Source organism: Sesamum indicum, linkage group LG1, assembly GCF_000512975.1.
Source record: "Sesamum indicum cultivar Zhongzhi No. 13 linkage group LG1, S_indicum_v1.0, whole genome shotgun sequence".
Lineage (NCBI taxonomy): Eukaryota > Viridiplantae > Streptophyta > Magnoliopsida > Lamiales > Pedaliaceae > Sesamum > Sesamum indicum.
This window is the reverse complement of record NC_026145.1, coordinates 8,844,951-8,870,478: the sequence shown is the minus strand read 5'-3', so window position 1 is coordinate 8,870,478 and position 25,528 is coordinate 8,844,951. Positions and strand designations below refer to the sequence as shown.

Sequence of the window (25,528 nt, the reverse complement as noted above, 5' to 3'; positions counted from 1 at the left end):
TATGTAGGAAAAGTTTTGATCGAATAAAGTTTGATCAAATTAAATAAATAATAAATAAATATATTTTATTTATATATTAATTATATAATAAAAATATTATATTTATCATATAATTAATTTAAATCAAACGTACTTAAATCAATTTAGATATTTCCATCTATCGAATTCTTGACAAGGGATTTGGTAGCAGTAAGCAGCAGCTAGCAGCCCATAGGTTCACCCAATCATGTTGTGGTGTGGGTGCCCACATTGGATCACACATGCAAAACAAATAGTTGAATATCAAAAGTATCAGTTTGAAATTATCAAAAAGAAAAATATCTGCTACTCCAATATATATATATATATATATATATATATCACTTTGAATTGGATCTCGAAAAATGTAAGTTAATTATATGAATAACATGTGTAATATTTATCACATGATTATTAAAAATATTGATAAATTATCCGATAAGAAGACATAGATAAAATCTATTTTCTTTTAATAAATTAATATCGTATGCTATATTTCATTTAATATATGCATCACGTCTATAAAATTTATCGTCAAAATTGAAATATTTGCAATTTCATTGCAATTATGTGGTAAATGAGGAGTTATTTTTAGTGTAAAAAACAGAAAAATCATATTTATAGTTTTTGAATGCATGTGAATGTCTTGAGTAGTAATGAAAACTTTCCTTTATCATTATTATTAGAAGCTTTCACTATTGCAAGTTGTGGGTGTTAATTAGTTTTCAATTAAATAAAGAAAAATAGGGTCATGATCATAATGCCTCCATTTCCAACATATAGATTGGTAGAAGGTTCATTGTACTAAGTATCCATTGACAAGAAGGCCCCGTTCTTGTTTTTCCCAATCATTGTGCCACTAAATTATATACCAAGCAAAAAAAGGGATTATATTTTAATTATTAAACCATGTATTTTTATATATCAATTGTGGGTTCGGATCTTTTATATTTATTATTTAATAATAATAAATTGTTGAGTGGTAATATTAGAATTATCAGTAATTATATATATTAAATAATATTCTTTTTTGAACGTCAGTATATAATTTTATTCATTTAACAGTGATAATTATATTTATTGTCAGTAAATTATATATCACTGTATAATTGTGAATGATGATGTAATAGTAACAACTTTATATATAAAATATATTATTATTCAATTACGAATTTTGTGATGACTTTCATATTCTCATTGATATTATTTATATATATATAAATTAGAGTATAAAATAAAAAATAATAATTTGAAATGAAGAATTATTGGATATGATGGTGAATGTCACGTGGACATGGCATAGAGATATTATAAAATGATTAGATGTTCTCCCACGCTTAGATGGGGAGGCCATTGATTATTGCTAAAGTCAAGACTCAACTCAACTTACAATTGCTTGCCCTAATTTTTGGGGCACTCATCATTTCAAGAACACAATCTAATTAATACATGGGGTCAAACAAACTCAGCGTGTGAGAATACCCATTATCTTAAAGTTTGATTTTTTTTTTTTTTTGGCTTTTTGCTTTCGAGTTGTCATATTCCTTCAAGAACCCCCCCCCAAAAAAAAAAAAAAGAAATTCAAAAGAACTCAACCCTAATTATACACTCAATTCGTTAATAAGATGTAATAAAAAATAATTTAGTTGGCGAAAATGAGACTCTACCAAAATTAGTAAAGCTTAATTTAGATACCATGTATATTTTTTTCTTTTTCACACATACACTTAGATTCGAACACAATCCTCTATAGAAAATTTTGAATCCAAACTGTTGGATTTTCCCTTAAAGAATAAATCCCAAGTCAAAAAAGTATTCTATTTAGCTTTAGATTCACTGAAATTCAAAGTCCAAATACCATATAAAAAGGTAGTGCATTTTATGCTAAATGCCCTCTCTTGGGTTCAACTTTGGACCAAACAGTACTTGTTTTTGTCCAATTTAAAATTGTCCCTATTTCAAATTTTAGAAGGGATTTTTTTTTTTAATCCGCACACTCCATATGTGTACCCACATAAGATAATTACTATAAAAAAATGATTTCACTTAATTAAGATATCGATGGTATTAATTAATTTAAATAGAATATAAATTAAAAGTAATTATAACTAAAAGTAAGTTTTATAAAGAAAAATGGAAGCAAAGATAGTTTTCTAAACTATAATAAGGTTTAAAAATGTATATATTAAATGTATGGATCTAAGTTTGAGGAAACAAGTTTTTTTAATTTTAAAAAAGGAAATGGCATTTAAGCCAACAGACATTTTGTTTATTAAAGTAAATTACTAGATACCTATCCCGCTTAATTAATATTAGTTGGATGTGGTACATTCGATGCATGTGCATAAAAAATTGACAAAATTATTGTAGAAAAAATGATAATACAGAAATAATTATGATGAAAAATAAATAATTTTGAAGAGAATACTTGAAGTTGGAGAAAGAAATATTAATTAAAAATAAATAATGATTTAAAAAATGGTTTTTACCACTTATAGATGTGGAGAAAATGTGAAAATTAGTGAGTGGAAAAAAAAAAGAAGACAAAAAATACAGGATATATCAAAGAGGTGTCATCTCTTAATATACAATATAGACATTGCCAGTAATTGAAGTACACTCGATGTGTGTGCATACTTTAAATTTTTTATTTATTTGAATAAAAAAGGTGAAAGATAAAAGTAATAACTAATTGAAATTAATAAAATAAAATGTATATTAATAAGAAAATATTAGTTAAGTTAATCAATAAAGAAATATGATTATTTGTGCAAGAAAAAAGAAGAGTTAAGGGTATTTTAGATAATTTATATTTTGCCACCTATAAAAGTTATTACAAAAGTCTTTTTCTTAATAAAAAGTATAGATTTTATAGAAAAATATTAATTTTAGTATTTTGGAGTTGAAACATTAGCAAACATTGCCTAGAAAAAGACGATGTATATATGGCATAGGGCCAAGTAGATGACAACTTCCAGCTGAAAGAGTCTCTTGGGCTCTTAGTTCAGCTTCGAGGGTCCAAACTCCGGAACAGCTCAACCTATCATCATAAATGCAGTTGGGCCCTTCTCGTCAGGGAATCTTGATTCTTGTGTTGTCGTGTGGAGTGAGATCCAAGTTTTAAAAGGAATATCGTGCGTGGAATAGTCAGAAAATAGGTAAAGAGAGATTCTCGTCGTGCGACAGGAGCCCTCTAGGACACAGTGAAATGAATTCAATACAAATATACTTACGAGTTGGAATTTGGTAAAGTGAAACTTTTTCACACACAAATAAGCTCTTCTGTTCATGGGAGCTTCAGTTAGATGATTACGCCGCGTGAGAAGGCCGAATAGTAGGCCCTCTTGCGTTTCATGGTCTGTCTGTCTCTCTTTGTGCGGGGTTTGTTTCCTTCTGCTGGTGTTTGTTTTAGTGTAAATTTTCAGATCTCAAGAAATGGCATTCGATTGACAATAGAGTCTGTTCTTGATGTCTTTTTTGTTTGATTTTAAGGTTTTCTCCCAACTTAGTTGCGCAAGCCTCCTTTTTTGTCTCAGCCCAGTGTGTCTGAATTTTGCTTATTCTGGGTGCTGCTATTTTGGAATTTGGGCGGAACTACTTTTAAGTGAATAAAGGTTGCCCTTTTCGCATTTTACTTTTTACTGTTTAGTTTCATTTCTGGTTTTGGGCGTCGTAGAACTTCATACCCGTTTCTTGATTTTCGAATAGTTGTTGTCGGTGGGTAACTTGGGATAGGATTTACGGTAATTAACATAGTAAGAGTTGGTGTATAAATAGCTTTCTCTTGCAGATTTAGTTCATCAAGAGTTTGGTTTAGTGAACACTTTATACTGTATATTTCTGTTGATGAAATCTTGAATTGATCGATTTTGTGCTCATATTACTGCCTGGTATTAGAGTTGTTTAATTCAGTTATGTTGATAATTCGAATATGACTGCAGAAATTGAGGGGAGCAGGAAGTGGGCAAACTTCTATTGCAATGGGACAATACCATGGTTCTGACTACATAGGGATCAACGAAATTCCTTCTCCAGGAGCAAATCATGGTAGAAAAGTCTCAGTTATACCCCTGATTTTCCTCATATTTTATGAGGTTTCAGGGGGTCCATTTGGTGTCGAGGATAGTGTGAGGGCTGCTGGTCCGCTTCTTGCCCTTGCTGGGTTTTTGATATTCCCATTGATATGGAGTGTTCCAGAAGCCTTAATAACTGCAGAGATGGGCACAATGTTTCCCGAAAATGGTGGCTATGTAGTTTGGGTTTCTTCTGCTTTGGGACCGTTCTGGGGTTTCCAGCAAGGATGGATGAAATGGCTGAGTGGGGTAATTGACAATGCCCTTTACCCTGTACTGTTTCTTGATTATCTAAAATCAGGTATCCCTGCATTGGGTGGTGGTTTGCCTCGTGTTATAGCCGTTCTGGCCTTGACGATCATCCTAACATACATGAACTATAGAGGTTTAACCATTGTGGGGTGGGTTGCTGTACTGCTTGGAATTTTCTCCATTCTTCCTTTCATTGTCATGGGGTTCATTTCAATCCCAAAGTTGAGGCCTGAAAGATGGTTAGCTGCAGATGTTCATAATGTGGACTGGAATTTATATCTCAATACTCTTTTCTGGAATCTGAATTATTGGGATTCAATAAGTACTCTGGCAGGAGAAGTACAAAACCCAAAGAAAACTCTTCCGAAAGCTCTGTTTTATGCATTGATTCTTGTCGTTCTTGGGTATTTCTTTCCTCTACTGACTGGGACGGGGGCTATTCCCCTGCACCGTGACTCGTGGACTGATGGTTACTTCTCGGATGTAGCAAAACTGCTTGGCGGAGTGTGGTTGAGATGGTGGATTCAGGGGGCTGCAGCTATGTCAAATATGGGGATGTTTGTGGCTGAAATGAGCAGCGATTCATTTCAGCTTCTTGGCATGGCTGAAAGAGGAATGCTCCCTGAATTCTTTGCCAGGAGATCTCGTTATGGGACTCCTCTTGTTGGGATCCTATTCTCAGCTTCTGGTGTGCTGCTGCTTTCGTGGCTGAGCTTTCAAGAGATAGTAGCTGCAGAAAACTTCTTGTATTGCTTTGGAATGATGTTGGAATTTATAGCGTTTGTGCGGCTTAGAATTATTTCCCCTGCTGCACCCCGGCCTTACAAGATTCCAGTTGGGACAGTTGGTGCCATCCTAATGTGTGTTCCTCCAACCTTATTAATCTGTGTCGTCTTGGCTTTCTCCTCGCTCAAAGTCATGATTGTCAGTCTCGTTGCAGTTATGCTTGGGCTCATACTGCACCCGTGCCTCACTCACTGTGAGAAGAAAAGATGGCTTAGATTCTCCGTAAGTTCCAATCTTCCAGATATTCACACAGCCCATGTGAATGAAAATCTGATGTTCTGATAACATCCAGTGGCTTGTTCAATGTTGATGCTGACGTGTGGGATCTCGTTTGATGTTGGAAGTTGTTGGTCGGAGGTATAATTTCAGCTTCTTCAAATTTATGATCTTCTTCGACTGCTTCATACTCGTTCATTCTCAAGAATAGCTTGTCAAAGTAACAACTTTTGCAGAGACAGCAGACAGATGGTAATTCTTCTGCTTTCCTTAGTTATGTGGATTTTGTGATGAAGTGTGTAACTTAAGTAGGTTAACTGGAGAACAGTTTGCAAAACTTTTTGTGGCTGCTTCGTTCCAGTAGGAAATCTGCAGGAGATTAATCAATGGGACAACACGTGAACCTAACTCAAAACCCCCTTAGTTTTAGCTTTGGTGATGAACAATATCGACCAACAGAATGCTGTAAAGTGCCAGTTTTTTTCCGTTTGCATACGTATCTATGTAATAGATTGTTTTTCTTACAATTTCTGCTTGGTGTGACGGATTTTAACCCATTGTTGATGTTTGTGACTTACTTTAAAGTTGGGTAAAGAAAATATGGAACCATCCATGAAAATGCAAACACAAAAGATTCTTGGAATTTTCCTCGTGAAATATTTAGGTTACTCGTTAAGCAAGCTAAGGAAGTTAACAAAGAAGCCCAGAAAGATTTACGGAATATTCCTTCTATGTAAGGTGTGGAAGTTAATGAACTTCCCCTCCCTTTCCTCACATATGGTTTTCTTGATAGTTTCTAAGAGAGTTGCATTTTGAAAAAATACATCCACATGCTAAGGTAATTTATCAGATGGAGCTTTAAACAAGATTTAAAGTAAATATATGAGAAATCCTGTTAAAATTTGTTCTAACAAGTAGTTCAGAAATCTTGTCAAGTCTGGAGCTGAACATCTTCAGTTCTCAGGTCACACTAACACATTGGTCACCAACACACCCATGCTCTTTCGTGCACCTCATTCTTGGGCTCTCCAGAAGTGACTCAAGAATGAACTGATTTTATTTGGAAGAACGACATAAAGAGAACGGAACAGGAGCTGATGCTCCAAGAACAGCCCATATCGTTTTTGACCTAATCCACAGTACACTATGACCAGACCAACTAGTACGGAACAAAAACACAGGAGAGTAGGAGCTGCAAAACTTTCATCTTCAGCTTCTTGATACTCAAATGTCCGCTGCAAGAAAGTTACCTGATAAAGTTACCTGCCAATTGAAAAATAAATTGTCAGCATCAGTTAAGCTCTTTTCTGTCTATAGAATAAGACAACATTCTCTAGACAAACATAGGCAAGAACCATTCTTGATATCAACCAAACACAGGAGCCAGCTAGCAGGAAAAGATAACAAGATACTTGGTTCACCCTATATTAGACAACAGTCACAGTGCATCATCTGAAATCACTGTTTCCATCAGATAGCATGCACTTCTGATCCTATGCACACTATTAAGTTGGTGCTCCTCCTATTGAACCTACCCCGCAACCTCCACAAACACCCCAACAGAAAGGGAAAAAAAAAGGTTTCGAGGATAAAAGGACAGAAAAGTTAAGTAAAACCCGCTTAAAATGGATCTGTAAAATAATTCCAACAGACGAAAAAAGAGCTTCCTGGTTGCCCTATTCTTGCACGTACCTTCTCTCCTAGCTTGAATGGAGGAAGACCCTTATAAGGGCATGTACTGCACCGGAAAGCATCACCAAGACCACACTGCACAAACAGCATTAATATGCTAAATTACAAGAAACTAAGAGCAGAGTTTTAAAAAGATGCTGAAAAGACCATAAAGAATGTAAGGGTGTAAAATAACTAGCAGTGAACCTCAGTCAGCATATTAACAAGTCGAGATTTCATGATATTTTGTATACGGCTACATAACAAGAACTAATTATAAAATTATATTACATGCATTGATTAGAAACAATGAAGTATTCAGGCAGTGTGTAGGAACTAATACTGATCGAAGTCCAAGCACACACAATAAAGCCAATAAGTAAAGGAAGTGCCATATAGATTTCCAACGGAAGCTTGAAGGATCCACAGATTTATTACAACAAAATTCCTACACCTTCAGAGGGCAGTTGACCATCATAAACACTATTAGAAAGATCATTGTTCGTTTCTTACTGTTTGATTGTCTTTTTGGAATAGAAAACTAATGATAATACATGTTATGGTGATAAATCAGGATATAACTTAGAGCTAATCCAAACAAACATATGTATATGCAAATTGTAGGTTGTAAAGGCACCTAAACCCGGGCTTAAAAAGAAAGGAGTAAAGAGCTTGCAGCACACACCATTTGGTATGATCAAAATTCAAAAGGACCAAATTGCCACTTGCCAGGATGTTTGGCATTTCTAAACCCAACCAATGAAATTAGCATTATCGTGTAACTAGACATACATTTCCACAAGCAGATTGAGGATTGTTGAGCTGATCCATAGTAATTCCAAGCTTCTCGACTTTCTCCTCTGCTTCAGCCCTTCCACAAGTGCAATTTTTACAAGCTTTTCTTGTGCTCCCAACTTCACAATCACCTATGGCAAAAGCATATTTCCAACTTTGTATTGTAAGACTACCAATTATTCATGAACAAACAACAAATGATGAACGAACACTAACTAGGTGGCAGTTGCGGCTTCTTCAGATCTTCCTCCGTCAAGAGGCTATCCTCGTCAATCAAATCAGCATCATCATCAACCTGAACTTTAGGCAGGACTTGCGACGTTTTTTTAATTGAAAAGGATGAACCAATCTTCCACGAAGGCTTCTTTCCTGTTACCTGTCCGTACAAGATCATAAAATCAACATTGAGGTTCAACGTATGAATTAGCATATCATAGCAAAATTCCATAAATATTACTAGATTCATAAGCATAAACTAGATTAAAAGATAAGTTTGAAATAATACAAATTAATGGAACATGTTTTCATGAATGGAACCAAATCCATTTGACAAATAAAGAAATGCATAATCTAGACTACTTAATATCTTGCCATAAACTTAAAAAAACGAGATGATGATGTCAACAGACACCCCATGTGTGCATCCCAAACATATTAAAACATCATTAGCATGAACCACTAGTAAAAGTTCAAATTCACAAGTGCTACACTTCTGCATCCTGCTAATTGTAACCTTCAGGTGCTGAAATCGATTGTCCACATATAAATTGAGAATGTTATATTCATAAGAAGAGCATGTTATATCAACAAACACAAAGGACAAAATTTTCAAAAGAATCACGGGAGAGACGCACCCCAACAGACTTGTTACCAGAAGATTGTATGTCCAGAAATCCAGCCAGCAGTAACTTACGCTCAAGAGAAGAGTTTGCCTGCGATAGAACCCAAACACTTTTAACTTATATGCTTGACGTAGAAGAAGACTTACAGAAATGATAATGGAAAAACAAATTACCATTTGCACCTCCGACTGAGAAGTCAAATAAAGAAGGATTCTTCCACCAGGCTTTAACACTCTGGAGAGGTTGGCAAGCAATTGATCGCTGGGAAACTCCAATGACTTACAGAGGGAAACAACATCATCAATAGATGAAGATTCCACTGACAATAGACCTGCCATAAGACATCAAATATGCAAACACATAGATCAATAGCCCTGTCAAAAAGGTAATCAACTTTCAATTCATTGAAAAACAACGAGATTTCTCTTTTGAGAGATTTCAATGTCAAATATTGAAATTTATGCAACAAAGCCTTTATATTCGGAAACTTAAAATGCCTGAAAATGATAATAAAATGATATGTAATTTAGACATGAACTTTAATGAACTTCAGATAACAATCTATCTACATACAGCTGCAGGAGATATATATGTGTGTGTGTGTGTGAAGTTACCACCAATCATTCCAACAGAACTTACTTTACATTCAATCTACTAACAGCAAAAATTTGTCTTGTTTTAACCAAATTGGATAAATATGCTATAACATAAAGCAGTGTTTGTGGCAGTGATAAGCAACTTTATCACTGTAATTTCGATTCATATCATATTGAGAAAAATTAAAAAGAAAAAAATACAAACACAATATTGACAAATTACTTCAGTGCAGAGTAATTACTGCATAGTAGAAGAAAAGAGACAAGTATTTACTGTCCAAAGAAGCTTGCGTAATAATCAGAGGATCAATCTGTTCAACTCCCTCCCTCACCACCTTCACTGCATCAAAAACTGCACTCACAGATACGGCTACCTGATCCGTGACCACCAATAATCTCTCCTGCTCCATTTCAGTTCCCTACCAAAAATGCACAAAAAGAAGAGAGGATAAGAAAAAACTGCATTTGCCAGCAGAAAACCCTCCCGCCTGAAAATTCAGCAACATATTCCAACAGATATTTTTACGATTACTTCAACAAAAAGGGGGGGGGGGGGGGGGGGCAAACGAATACAGCGAAACACGCGCAGTCTATAAAAAAAATTGCAAACCCTAACCCTAAGAAACTATTTAGGGCTCTTTCCACCGTTCATCATTCAGACAACCCAAGGCCTCTATAGTTAAGAAGGCATGAAATACGCCAAATCCCACTGAACAGTTTGTCCCAAACAACAAACAGAAGAGCAGTATCCTCAATGGGCACGGCGGCTTACCGCAGAGGAAACAAACCTCGAATTAAAAAAGCAACCCACGGCCGGCGATCGGCGGAAATCGGGAACAGGTTTCTGTTAATTTTCAGAAGACGACTCAATTTTCGCTGGGCAAATGAAGTTGCTAATGCAATTTAATGGGTTTCGAGTTCGGGTTTTGGATCTACTCGCCGACTTACTATTCTGATTTTCGACTAAAATAACAAACACTTTCAGCCATAACAATCAATATAAAACGCGTATAAACACAGTTTTTGAGTAGAATCCATCAATTCAAGTTATTGGATGAGAGATATTACCATTACAGAATTCGAATCCACAATCAAACTGATTTCGCTTAAACCCTAGCGCACAATCCTGTGGATTATGTTTCCTCCGTGTTTCTAAACTAGATTTTGCAAAGGGTTATTATTTCACCAAATAAATTACAATAATTTATGTTGTTATACCTAAGCAAAGTTTATTTTAAATTTATTTATAGAATTTCAACTTTACCCCAATCATTAAATCAAGACATCGTTGAACTATAAAAAATTATATATCAATTTATAAATGATTCAGATCAAATAGAACACATTAATTATTCATATTTAATTGAATCATTGAGCTTAAAAAAATATATTTGAATTTGATTTAATTATTAATATAATCGAATTCAAATAAATTTTAATTAAGAATTATAACTATTTAATATTTTTTAATTATTTAATGATTTATATTATTCGAATCAAAAAATTCAAAAAAAATGATTCGAATTTAATTTTTAAAATTTAACAAATCAAATTTAAATCAGGATTTTAAATAGGAGTGGTCCAAGTATTGATATATGAACATACTCTAAATTTTTATTTTATTATTTACTTAAATAATAAATAAATAAAAATAAAATGAATAATGGTTTAAATTCATAAAATGAACAATGTGCATAATAAATAATAAGTTATTATAAAATCAATTAAGATATATTATTATTATTTTGTGTAAAACTGAGTATCCTAAGGGCATTTTAATCGATGAATATTTTGTGATTCAAAGATGATTTTTTTAATTTATCACATTTAGAAAATAACTAGTTATTAACGGAAGGCCGCATACTTTTTATCTATCACACAATTACTAGACAATATTTTTACTTTTATTTTGGTCTCTATCACCCTATATATATATATATAAAGTTTTCATTATTTTTAATATTTTAATAATATATATATATATATGACAAATGCTTGTATAATATTAAATATGAAATAAAATATATTATACTTTGAGAATAAATAATTTTTATTGACAAAAGTCGAATATAAATATTAAACAAAAATTATATAATTTTAATGTATGAGGGTGATTTTGATCGAAATATACGACCTCCTCACAACACACCATAAGCTCGCAATATTTCTCTCAAATATCGAAAAGGTCCTTGAGAAGAAATACAATCGTTAGGTTAGTCAGGTGCATTCCGAACTAAAACCCTTCACGCTCAAGTCAATTTCAGTTCTAAATGGAAGATAAGCAACCTCAAGCAATAAATAAGTTAGAAAGCCATAAACTTATCATACCATAAATGCTTTGAGAAAATAGTATTTATAGGCCCAAATGCACTTCATCAAGTGGCCACGTGGCATCATCCTAACGCATTAGAACAAGTCTAAGGGCTTTGTCTGCAGGGTCGTCGGGGCGGGTCAGGTATCACGACCCAACCTAACTGTTATACACAGATCTTGTGGTATTTTTTATATTTTTACCCTAGGGGAGGACATTTTTGTTGTTTTTTCTTAATAAATGGGTAATATCCAATACTATATTTTTTAATTAATTAAACTTATTTCAGAAATATTTTCTTCCCAAGTACTATGCATATTTTTTTTAACAAACACTATTTATTTTTTATTCTACTACAATTTCTAGTTTTTTTACAACCCGATTCATCTAAAAGTACGAATTTTCGCAAACGCCCCCTAAATTAAGTTGATTTCAACAAAAAATTATAAGAAGCTCCCAACCAACTTTTACAATTTAATAATATTAAAATATTTTTTCGAACACCATAACCGCATCTTATTCTTACTTTTCTTTTCAAATACAAAATTATATGACACTTATTCTCTGCACGAAAGCATAATCGACTTAAAATACTCCAAGCAATCCCAACAGAAAAACGTGTTTTTAATGTTCATCTTGCTTTCATTTAGTTTAGCGTTTCATATTCAAGTCCCCAATTATCAGCTTCTCTGGAGTTTAAACAGCATCCATCCATGGCGATGGCCACTCTAACCACACCAAAACCCTGAGCACTGACTAGTCTTTCTTTGTACTCTCTCAGTTTTCTAATTGAAAGGGAAGATGGGGAAGAAGCGGTCGGCGGCAAACCCTAATTCCGGGAACGAGGAGCTGCACGCGGCGGCTCGATCGGGGGACATGAAGGTGGTTCAGGCGATATGCAGCGCCAATCCGCTTGCCGTCAACTCACGTGATAGGCACTCCCGTACTCCGTATCCTTTCTCTGTTTATTTCATTTTTGTTGTTTTAACGTTTTCCCCTCACTTCTCCAGTATGAATTTTGCTATTACTTAATTTTATAGTTTTGATTTCGTATTGTGGGAGCTTGCTCTTAGTTTTCTGAGTTAGGATTTCCCTCTAATTATGATGCGTTAGGTAGTTTGAAGCTAGTGGAAATTAACTGAAATTCATGGGTTGGGAGTTTTGAAATTTGAATTAGTCAGTATAAGTGCACTTTTGTTAGGGATTTTGATTGGCTGAAATACTGCACTTAGTTTGTTTGTGGCGATTTGAACGAGTAAAAGAGTACATACGTTATCAATTTGCTAGTTGATTTATTTGTTCTGTGAATTTTGCCTGAGCCGCTCAACTAGTACAAAAGATTATATTTGTACTTCCTTAGAGTCTTAGACTTAATGTTGATGCTGAGGAAATAAATTATGAAGTAAAAATTGGTAAAATATACCAAATGACATAAATAAGACACCACATGCCCTATATGATAATGATACCGATCTAGTATAGGAAATGCTCCTATCATTTAGCTAAAGAACTACTAAAATCATCCATGTATACTGGCTTAAAATTATTATCCTGGCTTCCGTATATAATTCCTTTGACAATTTAAACCCATTTATGCATGTTCTAAAGCATCATTTATTACCACCATTGGAGATAATTCTTAATCAATTTGGTTTCATAATAGTTCATAGTGTATTTCAACCTGATGTTAATATTCATTATACTGAATGCCATTTTGTGCCCCTGAATTCTGAATGCAGTTTAGTATTGATGTTTTATCTTATTAGTATCATGTCAGCATAATGACTGGCAACTGAGTATGACCTTACCTCGAGTGTATTGCACTTGCTGAAGTGGACAGCTGAAGTTTGAGTTTCAAGCAATAAAAGGGTTAGGTGTAAGTTCTGAGAGACTTGCGAAAATTTTATGCTAGTTTCTAAACTTTTGTGTGGGCACTTTGTCGTGGAAGCTGTATAGGCATCAGTTGAATCTTGTTTAGCTAAGTTTACAACTTAGGCAGGACTTTCTGAGTTCGGGATTAAATTTTATGGTTAAAAGAAATGAACGGAAATATATGTTAAAAGTTCGTTTCTCTTTAGAGTAACAAAGTAAAATAGAATACACTAGCATCCGTGCTTGTTATTAAATTTCTGTTGATGATGTTACTTGACATCAGGGTATTTTGATAGTTGATACAGCACTTTTTTGTAATATGTTCTTTCCTCAAGTGATGTTGAACCATAGACTACATCTAGCAGCTTGGTCAGGGCATTCTGAAGTTGTAAATTATCTCTGTAAGAACAAGGCTGATGTTGGTGCTGCTGCCATGGATGACATGGGTGCAATTCACTTTGCCGCTCAAAAGGGTCATCTCGAGGTTGTTAAGACTCTCGTGGCATCTGCTGCCTCTGTCAAGTCTTCTAACCGGAAGGGCATGACTGCTCTTCACTATGCTGCTCAAGGATCTAACCTAGAACTCGTCAAGTATTTGCTGAAGAAAGGTGCAAACAGAGATTTAAAAAACAAGGCTGGAAACACTGCTGTCGATCTTGCAAGCAGTGAAGAAATTCGCAAAATCTTGATCGAATATGAATCTTCATCTGGCAAAGTGGCTTTAAATGGTAAACAAAAAGGTGAAAATGCTGAAACAGAAATATCATCTCAGGAAAAAGTGGAGGGGTCCAATAGCAATGCTGATTTGCATGGAGGTGAAACTGCTGAAGAAGGTAAAGATGGAATCCTAAAGAGGAAAGGCGAAGAGGAAACCAAAGAAATCCAAACAGTAGCGAAGAAGTCCAAGGTTGCTCTTAATCATCTCCTAGCTGCAGATGACACACAGGAAGAAGAAGAAGAATAGTAGACGTTGTACCGGGAAGAATGGCTTCATGGCGCAAGTTCCTCAACAACTGGTAATTATGATGTCATTTTGGTGGTGGGTTGTAGAGCTAACATGTTTAATCTTGAAGCATTTGCGTTTTAACATTACGATGTATTTCAAAAAACATCAAGCTCAGAATGTGTACCCTAGTCAGCATGTAGTGAGAACATTCAAATTAAGTCATTACAAATTCCAGTTGAAATGTTAACTGCCAGACATTGTTTGGCTCGACTTTCGTTCAAGATCTTCCTCGAGTATCAGGTACATAACAATGGTGATGATACGGCAAAATAGCAGAACTAGTTCCATAATTTAGGGCTATTTCATGCTTAACTTCACGTTTTTTGAGATTTTAAAATTAGTCCCAAAATTTGAGATTTTTTTCACGCTCTTATAATGAAGTGTTGAAGTGTCTTGACGTTACAGAAATAATTCCAGGCGAAGCAATTGATGAATATTTTGTCATTTATAAATTGATTTCATTTATTTCTTTTTATTCTCTTAATCTTTATTTATTTTATGATAGCTTGAACAAAAGCAAAGAATGACATATTGGTGAAATATAGGAGCAACCTTTATTTTTGCTCCGTGTCTCGTTGAATTTCCCACCAGCTGTAGGGTACTTAACGTCTATTAGTGGTGAGGTGTTTTTTGCTACATATTGAGCTTAATTTTGCAATTTTTAATGAAATATGAGATTAATTTTAAAATCTCAAAAGACATGGGGTTAAGTTCAAAATTACCCTAAATTATGGGACCAAATTTGCAAATTTTGCCTAAAAATAGAGTCGCCTCAAAAGTTTTAGGAGAATTCAATCTGACTCCAAAAGTTGCCTTGCCACCAAAAGGAAATTACTGCTGTAAACCTCCAAACTGGAACGTGCTCTTAATTCTGGACATAACTCCATTGTCTAACATGGTAATCTTAACTCTGGATAATACAAATTAAGATTGATTGTATATCTATTTTTGGAACAACTCTATTTGTACAAGTGTTATGAATAATTACATTTACACCCTTTAATCTATAATTTATTTACACAAATTATTTATATCTCTTTAATAATTACACATACACCCATCAAATATCAAATCACTTACACAAACCACTCCTTTTTTGAAAAATTACAAACACATTCTTTAAAAATATTAACATCATTACAAAAATTACAAACACATTTTTTAGCTGTAAGGATAATTTTCATAATTATACAAAAAGGAAGGATGGGTTATGTAAATAAAGCATAAATTAGGGTTGTAAATATAATTAACCCTAGTAACTAACATGATTAGAAAGTTGAAACATTTTTCTAATTTGACTCAACATTCCTGTCTATTTGTTTACTCTCCCTTTTGGTGTACATCAATTAACATCACTGTGATTCCGTTTAGTTCAACTTTTTTCCTCTGAAATATGAAGAGAAAAATAAAGATATGAAATTGATTTGTAGAATTTTTAGTATGTTTAATTTTATATTTTGTATTCATGTAATGCCAAAAAATAACTAAAAACACAGTGCTATTTGGAAGGAAATATTTCAAAAAAAAATTCAAAAACAAGAAACAAAACGAATATAAACAAGAGTTGCACGGTTCTTGATCTATAATTGCACGGCAAATTAATCAGCCAAACACTGTCTCATTTAAAAGTTTGTCTGGGAGGAAAAATCAAGCTCTGAAAATCTAATTAGGAGATCCGTTATTCCTATTTTCACGTATCGTCATATAGATTCAGTTCAAGGAGTAAGGTGAAGAAGAATCGTATTTTCGCTTCCAATTTCACCGTTGCAATTATTTCTAATTGCATTTTTTAAAACAGAAATAAGTCATAAAAATAGAGGAGGTTTAAAAAAAAATGTGAGATGGAATTAGTAGAGGAGCACCACCACCGTGGAAGGCGCTCATCTGTGGATCCATCTCGGCGGTTGTCTGGCCGCCGCCGACTCTGGTTCAGCTTTCCATTTCTGCACTCTCGATCAAAGGCTATTCCATGTTTATTCTTCAGGGAAGAAAATTGGAATAGCCTTTTCATACGCAGTGCAATCACAACAACTGAAAGTGATAAACATCAATCAAAAAGGGAGAAAATACAGAAAGAAGGGGTGATTTTCGCCATGTTCTTCAGTTAACTAATCGAATGAAACCCAGCAAGATTGAGAAAGAGACGTCGGGCTCGCAGCCGAAACCCTAGACTAGACTGATAATGAAGCTATGGAAGGTTGGGAACTGGAGGTGGTATAAATAGGCTTGGAGTTGGCTGGTGGGTGGGCCTCTTAAGTGGATTTGGGCTGACCCTTGGGCTTCTGAAGCCCATATCCAACTCAGAATGATAAAAGTAGAAGTGGCAACTGGTCAATTCGATTTGCATGCTTTGAGAGAAAGATCGATTTAAAACTCGACTCGAGTTTGAGTTTTTCGAGCTCAGAATCAAGCCGGCTCGAACTCAAACTTCTAACAGTTTGAATTTGAGCCGTAATTTTTTGTTTGAGAGTTTTTTTCTCTTGTTTTGTTGGTTTTTTAAATAATTTTTATATATTTATGTAAACATTAAATGCTATATAAAATTTCACCATGTAGTATAATTATTAATCAATGTTTTATATTTTATTTTTTGATAATAATAAAATATAGTATAATTTATTTATATTATTTAACCCATGTATAATTTTTTTTTAATTATGAGTATACCTTACTTAATTATATGAAATAGACACAAAAATAACTTATTATAATTGAGATTTTTAAATAACTTTTATTAATATTGATGTGAACTAATAGAATATTATTTATAAAAGTGATGGTGATTTGGGCCGATTGGAGTTTCATGACTTCATCTGTGCTTAGTGGGCCCACTTCATTTTGGGCTGTGAATTTGCAACTGATCCATTTTATAAACACTTTTAGTACTTTATCCATCTAAAGCCTCATCCATCCCTCTCTCTCTCTCTCTCTCTTCTCTCTCTTTCTCTCTCACTCGCACACGCGCGCGCGCACTCAGATATTTCTCAGTTTATCCGGCGTCTTCCGATGGACTCTCTCACCCTCTCCACGCCGCTCAGCCACCACTCTCTACCCGTTCTCCCTCACTTCCTTCCACCACCAAACTCTGACCTCCTCCCCGTGGCCGGAATCCCTCCTGCTCCAGATTTCCTCCTCGGCACCGCAGACTCCCGCCACCGCCATGCGTGGCGCTGAGGCGGATGCAATGGGATTGCTGCTCAAGGAGAGGATTGTGTTCTTGGGGAACAACATTGATGATTTTGTTGCCGACGCTATTATCAGTCAGCTGCTTTTGTTGGATGCCCAGGATCCCACCAAGGACATTAGGCTCTTCATCAATTCTCCTGGTGGCTCACTCAGGTGTGTGTTTATGTCCATGTGAATTGATTTAAGGTAGTTGGGGGTTTGAATCTTTTAAGTATATTCTCAGTTTCAGGGCTGAAAATTTTGTTTATAGTGATTGTTGTTCGTTGCAGTATGGTGAATAAGTAGCTTTAACTGGGATTGCTCGAAATTTGGTAGTAATTTTCTGTGTAAATTTCGGTATCCTAAATATTGTTCTTATGTATAACTATATGGACTAGGATTTTGCCTTATTAAAGACGTTAATTGAGAGTATGAAGTTGGGAGCTAGATTTTGACAATGTGAAAGTATATGTTTATACGTTACGGTTCTGTTAGCATCGGGGCCCTTTTGACATAGACTGCTAAAGGATGGCACTATATGATGTCAAATGTGCAAGATTCTCAGGTGCCAAGATTGAAGGAAGTATAAAATAGGCTTTTTTGGGACATCCTTCGGCCAATTATCTTCTTTACTAATGATTGTGGAAGCAAAGAATTTGGCGGACATGAGAGTTATGGTCTTATTATTTCACTACTTTTTCTTCCCTCTTGATAAGCGACAAGATTTATGTTATGTTTTTTGATATGGAGGTAAAGGTTCTTGCATCCAATCAGGTACTGAAATCTGATGCTGCAGCTTTGTATCTTGTTGTTCATTATTGCTTCCGATACATTTTTGACTAATTAGAGTTGTTTAGCTAGGGAACTGGGTAGAAGTATAGTCATCAGATAAGTTGAGTAGAGTTCAGTATATGTGGCTTCTCTTTAACCATATATTTTTGGAATTTGCTGTAAGTTGAATATGAGTGAGTTCTAAAAGAGGTGGTAAATGCTGAGTCAAGTCTTGTCTTGCGTAGGATAATCTGCTTCACTTCTGATATGTTATAACCAGTCCTCATCACTTTACTGCTAATTCAATAGTTCAAATTTCATGAACCCTTCATTTTCTTTGTGACTTGAGTAATACTAATCTTTATGGTATGTCAGTGCTACAATGGCCATCTTTGATGTTGTACGACTAGTCAGAGCTGATGTCTCCACGGTTGCACTTGGAATTGCCGCATCGACAGCTTCCATCATCCTTGGTGGTGGCACTAAAGGCAAGCGATTTGCAATGCCTAATACACGGATTATGATACACCAACCTCTTGGGGGTGCTAGTGGGCAAGCAATAGACGTGGAAATTCAAGCGCGAGAAGTCATGCATAACAAGAACAATGTCACACGAATTATATCTGATTTCACTGGTCGATCATTTGAACAAGTTGAGAAAGATATTGATAGAGATCGTTACATGTCCCCTATTGAAGCAGTTGAATATGGCATAATCGATGGAGTAATTGATAGAGACAGCATCATCCCACTTGTCCCTGTTCCTGAAAGAGTTAAATCCTCTACCTTCAATTATGAGGAGGTCAGCAAAGATCCAAAAAAGTTTTTGAGACCAGACATTCCTGATGATGAGATATACTAGTTGTTGAGGTTATCACAGGTATGCTATCTTTCAAGGTCCTCTTTTATTTAGCTTCCTTTGATTGCTGCAGAAGACACCTCAGATATCAGATCAGACCCTGATTAAATATTAGTTAAAGAATTACAACAAGTTGAGGAATGAGCATATCAATAGTTAATATTCCTGCAGTATCACTTACCATTCATTAGCAAATGTGATTCAAACAATGAAAACCTGCTTTAGAAGTCTATGTTTAGCATGAAAAGAGCACAGAAAGAAGTGCATACATCATTCGCTGCATTCATGTGGCCATTAAATTTTGTTGCTACTGCTGCTTGCTATACTGCTATCTTTGTCGTATTTCTTTCTCTTATACAACTCCACACATTTCCTGGAGCAGGCATTACGGATATGTTTTCAGGTGAAGAGTACACATCATGCAATCACCGCCGTTCAGATAAACTTGATTATGTCAGGAAATCTTCCAAGTTTTTACCATTTTCATTTGCTGTAATAGAGGGGACTTCCATATTCCAGTTGTGGCCAGAACATCACTGCAAAATTCGAATGAAGTACCATTCCAAGATTTCAAGATCCTATTTTTTTCTCCTCTCGTAATGTAAGGGGATTCAGTTTAAGCAAAGGGATCCCAGTGTGCAATTCATCACTACATACTCTGTTATTTGGCTGCTATTGCATTGATTTTACAATTACAACAGCTAGGCCAGATCCTGTTGGTAATATTTATCAGTAACTCTACTTCACAAAATTGTAGTGTGCTATAAGGCTAGAATCTTGAGTTGGATCCCATGAGATTGTGTTAAGATGTTGATTGTGATTGTGATGAAGGAAGAAAACAGGGGGAAGAACTACTTATGATCTTTAAAACTATGTTTGATCCATGAGTTTTTGTGAGGTCTATACAGAAAATAAAACAAAAGAACTTTATCCTATAAATTCTTTGTTTCCAACCACTGTCATAACACATAATATTAATAATAGTTGAGGAAGTAATCTTTGAAATTCTTAGAACACAATCAATATACACTATATCAATTTATTTTGTTGTGATATGAGTCAGACTGACTATCATAGATCTATATAAATATAAAAAGTAAAATAGTTTTCACCCATAAATGATAATTTATGATGTTATTATATTAATTGTTTTATTATATCGATAATATTTTTAAGTTAATTTTTCTTTAAAATATGATATTTTAATTTTTTATAATAAATTTTAAACTATAAAAAAATATTTATTACAAAAAAATGAACAGGACTAGTATAAATAGATATATGTATATATAAGCTATTTACCACTTTACTAGAAATGCAATTGGTAGTCAAAAAAGGTTCTGCTTATAGCTCTTTTTGGAGATTTTTTGCGACTTGTGGCTTAAATAAGTACTTTTCCACACTCTCTCTCACACACAAAACACACGCGAAAAATTAAAATAACGGAAAAGAATTTTCATTTTCTCAGTCCTCATAAAAACACTCCGATCACCGGATGAAATCTCCGGTGACGGAGGCTGGAACGCGGAATTGCTGTAATATTCTTCCAACGGATACCAATCCCCATGGATTCCCCTGAGATCATTAAGGGAGAGCAGAGGAACCGGAAGAAGGAGAAGACTAGTCTTCGTCTCGCTCTTTTTCGTTCCATTTTTGCCGTCGCTTTCTCGCTGTTAATCTTCCTGTTACTTTCTTTTTCTGTACTGTACGTAGCTGTTTTGATCGGGAATTTGGCGATTTGGAGCCCGATCTCTGTTCACTCCCGTTGCAGAATAGTCTCTAGCAGTAAGTTTGATGTTCCACTTGTTTTGTTAATTATTCGCGTTTGTGTTAGATATATATATATATATGTATGTATGTGTTGTACGTATGTACGTACGTCTGTGTGTACATAGAATATGAATGGAAGTCTTCAAAGAAATGAGCAAACTAGCAGCTTATGAAATATTTGTTGAGAAGATACGGAACTTTCTTGCTTCTTGTTGGTTTTCTAACCTATTTTGGCCTGTCCTTAGGGCCTTATTTTTTTGCCCTGTTACGAAGGAGACAATTAAGGGAAATCCTGGTTGTTATCAACTAATTGTGAAGGAAAGAAAATGAGAACTTGAATCTGTGTTTAATGGAGTGAAAATAAAAATGAGAAGTTGGTACTGTATTTGATGGAGTTGGTTAAAAGAATTTAACTGGATGAAAATGAAGGTTAAAGTGTACTGAACATAGCCATGTACTCTCCATTGAAGTAGTTTCCTAACGTGAGCACTCTTCAACTTACTTTTTGCTCCACAAGAGCAGTTAGTGAACATTCTGATCTGGCTTGTTTTGTGCTAGAAGAATATAGGCAACTGAAGGTAGAATGAATCTTGAGAGCTGTTAGTAGAGGTGATGATCCAAAAACAAAATTCAGCATGAGAGTATAGCTACTCTGGTTTCTTTCTTCAGAACATTTCTTTTTAAAATGCTAATCATGCTTTACATTGTCTTGTACATTATCAGTACCTTAAAAAATGCATTTTCTGATCCATTAATGGTCATTATCCCTGTGAGAAACCCAAACCAGAGATTGTATAACCAGTAGTCTTTGTCCTTCCTCATGCATCAAAATTATGTGGAAGTACCCAGCGTAGAACTTCTGACTCGAAGCATGCTTGGAAGTAAATGACATAGACTTTAAAATTAGGAAGAATATCTTATATACATTTTCATGATATGTTTTTTAATTTCAGTATCTCTTGGAATTAAAGTCAGTTGAGGAACTTCTGTGCTCCTTCCCAGCAGAATATCACCTTTTTGGAATGTTATCTGAGTTTACTTAAAACCTGTTATAGCATAAATATATAGTCCAGAAAAAAAAAAAAAAAAGAAGATGCATACATGCACCTCACTTCCCGGCTCACTGTTGTTAGTGTGTTCGGACTTCTTATCCTCAATCACATAGTACAGTGATCTCGTTCTATTAGGAGATTATTTCAGAAACATGTTTAATGCTAATGAAGTTGATGCTTCTGCAGGTGTTGATCTGAGGTCATCTAAGGTCTGTGAATTGGGTCTGTTAAATTATAAAGCCAAGCATGTATTTTATCCATTCGAACGAAAGAAATATCGGTGCCATTATGATTACTATTGGGCTTCTGTTTTTAAGGTGATTGATTATTTTCAGTTCTTTCATCATGTAATGTTTTTTCCTTTGAAGTTTGAAATTATCTCCAAAATATAGGAACTTGAACAAGAGCTATCTATATGGTATCTATAACATGATTACCTTGTAATTGGTTAACAAATGCACAAACTGAGTGTAAACTATAACAATGTTGGAAATAACTTATACTGCTCTAAGATCTGTCCCATGTGGTAATCTTTTTGGCTCATATTACCTAAAAGATGTTGGTTCCGTTGAGGTATTCAATAATTTCAATGGATTGATAGAAAATCTAGTTTATATTTGAAATTTAAGAAGTTCTATTGTCTAGTTTAACTCAGAATCATAGTGCTTGATATTGTTGATTTTGCGATATTGGACATTTTAGTACTAGGTCCTTGCTAATCTTTGTCAGTTTGTCTGACCAGTAAATTTGGCCACTATGGTTTTTTCAAATTCCAATGTCCTGTTGCAATATCAGCCAACAGTAGATAATTGACTGTAGTCTCATTTATTCAGACCATAACATTTGCATCTGAAAGGAGGCCGATCTTTTGCTTCAGTTAGTATGTAATCTTGACTAGATTCTTCTTAAATTAGTAAAACACAGGGACCATTTTGGTGTAGATAATTTTTCAGTATTACCTATTTGAGTTAGCTTCAAATTCACAAGTGGACAACAATAACAATGATACCCCTGTGGTCATATTCCATGACCTATATGGCTTCAACATGTTTCAGAACAATGTGAAACCACTGAGTATTGACTTTGTTCATGTCATTACACCATGTAGTGACCCACCTGGCAACATTCACGTGGAAACAAGAATCTATTCTTGATTTCTGCATCCTCAACTGGCATCTCAATGGATGCTTTTGTAAGACATTTTCTAATCCATGTTAGACATAAATATTAGTGAGCTTTAAATTTCGGACTGGGTTTTTTTCCTGGGAAAAGTTTGTTACTGGTAATACACTGGAAAATAGCTTTCATGTTTGCCTCGCAGTGGGTGACATGAGAGTCTTTTTTTTCTAGATATTTGTGAAACAAAAGATTCTTTTAAAATGTGAATAATCTGAAACTGTTAAATATTTGCTGCAAGAACTTTTACTCTCAATAATGTTCTTCCTGTCTAATTTTGCACTTCCTGTTTTAACTTTATCTTTTACAATGTCACACACTAAGTTGAACAGTTATTGTATGGTTCTGGTCTAATGGATACAAAAGAGTGCAATTTGTTTTTTCATTTGGTGTGTGTCATTTGTGTCGACATACTCTTTTCTAGCCATTGCAATTGCATATATAATTAGATTTCAATTCACAGGTTGAATACATAGATCATTCAGGACATGCAAGATATGCGTTAGCTGAGGCCCCAAATGAAGCCCTCCCAAACAACTGCAGACCCAGTTTTGGTGCTGCATGGTTGACCAAAGATAAATTTAAGGTTGGTACATTAGATTCAGCCTTAGGCATAAGGATTTAATCTAACATTGCTGGATTTTTAGATTTAACTGTTCATGCCCTTCAGCCTGTGGACTCCGAAAGATATCTGTCACCAACACTCGTGATAGATTTGCAATTCTATCTCGTTGATATGCACTAACGCTCTACTGTGCTTGTTTGTTTAGGTGAATGAAACATATGAGTGCTGGTACACGCTGGGCATTTCTAAAGTGAACATAAATCATGAAGGTTTGTTTAACTGCCAAGCTGAGGACCCTACTACTGCTGAGATGCTTAAACGATATTCCATACTGTAAGTAGTATGAAACAGTTTTGCTTGTTCTCTTCCATTATGCTCGTTAGTATTTTTAAAATTGCAAGCTTTCCATATTTTGGTTGTGTGCCTATGTTTATTTACATATTTGCAGTTGGAAGTCCCCCATGGTCTACTAGAATGATGGAGGAATTCTGTATTAACCATTTATGTCTCCTCCCTGAGGTCTTTCTGGGTCTTCTTAAACGGCATTTTTGTCTTAAGAGCTTTGTTCATCTTCTTACATGCCACGGTTGGAATGAGCTGCTAAATTACTTTAAGTGAAAAGGCTGGAGCAAGAATCTCCAAGTAGTAGAAATAATTGTTAGAATGAACAAAATTTGCAGGTCAAATACAGCATAAATGTTTGTTGTTATTCACAGAAAAATATGTTGCCTAGACCAAAGCTGGCAATCCTCCCAGTTTATATGCATATCTATTCTGTTTTCTATTTCTTAATCTATCCATGCATCAGTCAATTTTCAGTATTACCCTGGAAGTAATTCTTCTATGCAAATGGTGGACTGACAATTAATAGTCAAAGTCATCTTTTATTGTGTCAAAAGACATGCTATAAATTCTTTGAACCTACCAGCATGTCATATTCTCTTTTATATTTATCCACATTCTTTGAAGCAATTTGCTGCTTTGGTTATTCTGACAAGTGATTAAATGTCAAGTAAACTGTTGACTGTGGTTTTCAATTTCTCTTCTTTACATTTCTCCTAGTCTATATAAGTTACTTTTGTCGTGTCAGGTTTACAAGGATATTAAAGCCCTGGTTTTTCAGTTGGGGATCAGTAAATCAGTGGAGATGGGATGTAATAGCTGGACTTATTACTGGCTTCACAACTTCTTTGTTATCCATTACCTTGATTGGACTTCTACGGCCATTGATATCAATTACTCGTCGAATCGTTGCATCTTGGACATCGGCCCCATATCCAAGTACTATTCTACTAAAACGAGCTTGTTTCTTTGCAGTGTATTTCTCCTTTATGAGTTGGGTAACCATTCAGTATGTTAAAAGGCTTGGCCTCTCCTAGACAAGTAGTTATATGCATTAGGATGCACTCGATTTTCCAGCAGTGCCATACACAAGCAGGTAATCTGCATCTCTCTGAAGCATGAAATAATGTAACATTTTTGTATCAGTATGAATAGTTTCATTAGCAAGTGGTCCACTTGTTCAATTTTAGGTGTCTACGAGGACCATATATGTACAGTTACTTGTAAAACTGTTGTCATATAATATAGCGCTGTGGATTCATGAAGCTCATGTTAAAGAACCGTTTCTTCTTTGATAATACATTTTGGTTAGTGATCACTTTGTATTAGGTCTCACTTGCTGGAGTGCACTCTGTGAAAAAAAGATACATATTCGTTCCATCTACTGTAT

General features: G+C 34.8%; 5 protein-coding genes across 7 annotated transcripts in view; 4 read left to right on the top strand and 1 right to left on the bottom strand.

Moving 5' to 3' along the window:
- Positions 1 to 5,902, top strand: part of LOC105159680 (probable polyamine transporter At1g31830) — a gene marked incomplete at its 5' end in the record, with an annotated part of 6,273 nt that extends 371 nt beyond the window's left edge. Inside the window, 1 exon segment of the mRNA XM_011076841.2 lies at positions 3,960 to 5,902. Coding sequence (XP_011075143.1) covers positions 3,960 to 5,411 — 1,452 coding nt within the window.
- LOC105159668 (anamorsin homolog) lies at positions 6,199 to 10,472 on the bottom strand. Of its 3 annotated transcripts, none has more exons than XM_011076810.2 (8): positions 10,318 to 10,472; positions 9,524 to 9,668; positions 8,827 to 8,984; positions 8,666 to 8,743; positions 8,028 to 8,187; positions 7,809 to 7,942; positions 7,038 to 7,112; positions 6,199 to 6,608 (listed from the first exon to the last, which is right to left on the bottom strand). In XM_011076810.2, the coding sequence occupies exons 1-8, from the start codon at positions 10,318 to 10,320 to the stop codon at positions 6,570 to 6,572; spliced, it is 792 nt and encodes a 263-aa protein (XP_011075112.1). In that variant the 5' UTR covers positions 10,321 to 10,472; the 3' UTR covers positions 6,199 to 6,569. The 3 variants fall into 3 exon arrangements, with proteins under 3 accessions (XP_011075112.1, XP_011075131.1, XP_011075122.1); XM_011076829.2 differs by lacking the exon at positions 10,318 to 10,472 and adding an exon at positions 10,022 to 10,291; XM_011076820.2 differs by lacking the exon at positions 10,318 to 10,472 and adding an exon at positions 10,038 to 10,290.
- On the top strand, positions 12,123 to 14,659 carry LOC105159660 (putative ankyrin repeat protein RF_0381). The gene is made up of 2 exons (XM_011076797.2): positions 12,123 to 12,510; positions 13,784 to 14,659. The coding sequence occupies exons 1-2, from the start codon at positions 12,362 to 12,364 to the stop codon at positions 14,394 to 14,396; spliced, it is 762 nt and encodes a 253-aa protein (XP_011075099.1). The 5' UTR covers positions 12,123 to 12,361; the 3' UTR covers positions 14,397 to 14,659.
- On the top strand, positions 16,280 to 20,103 carry LOC105161847 (ATP-dependent Clp protease proteolytic subunit 4, chloroplastic-like). Its single transcript, XM_020694751.1, has 4 exons — positions 16,280 to 16,365; positions 17,340 to 17,777; positions 18,750 to 19,254; positions 19,616 to 20,103. Exons 1-3 carry the CDS (start codon positions 16,280 to 16,282, stop codon positions 19,234 to 19,236), a joined length of 1,011 nt encoding a protein of 336 aa, XP_020550410.1. The 3' UTR covers positions 19,237 to 19,254; positions 19,616 to 20,103.
- On the top strand, positions 20,625 to 25,438 carry LOC105159651. Its single transcript, XM_011076784.2, has 5 exons — positions 20,625 to 21,018; positions 22,242 to 22,372; positions 23,695 to 23,817; positions 24,002 to 24,129; positions 24,887 to 25,438. Exons 1-5 carry the CDS (start codon positions 20,799 to 20,801, stop codon positions 25,173 to 25,175), a joined length of 891 nt encoding a protein of 296 aa, XP_011075086.1. The 5' UTR covers positions 20,625 to 20,798; the 3' UTR covers positions 25,176 to 25,438.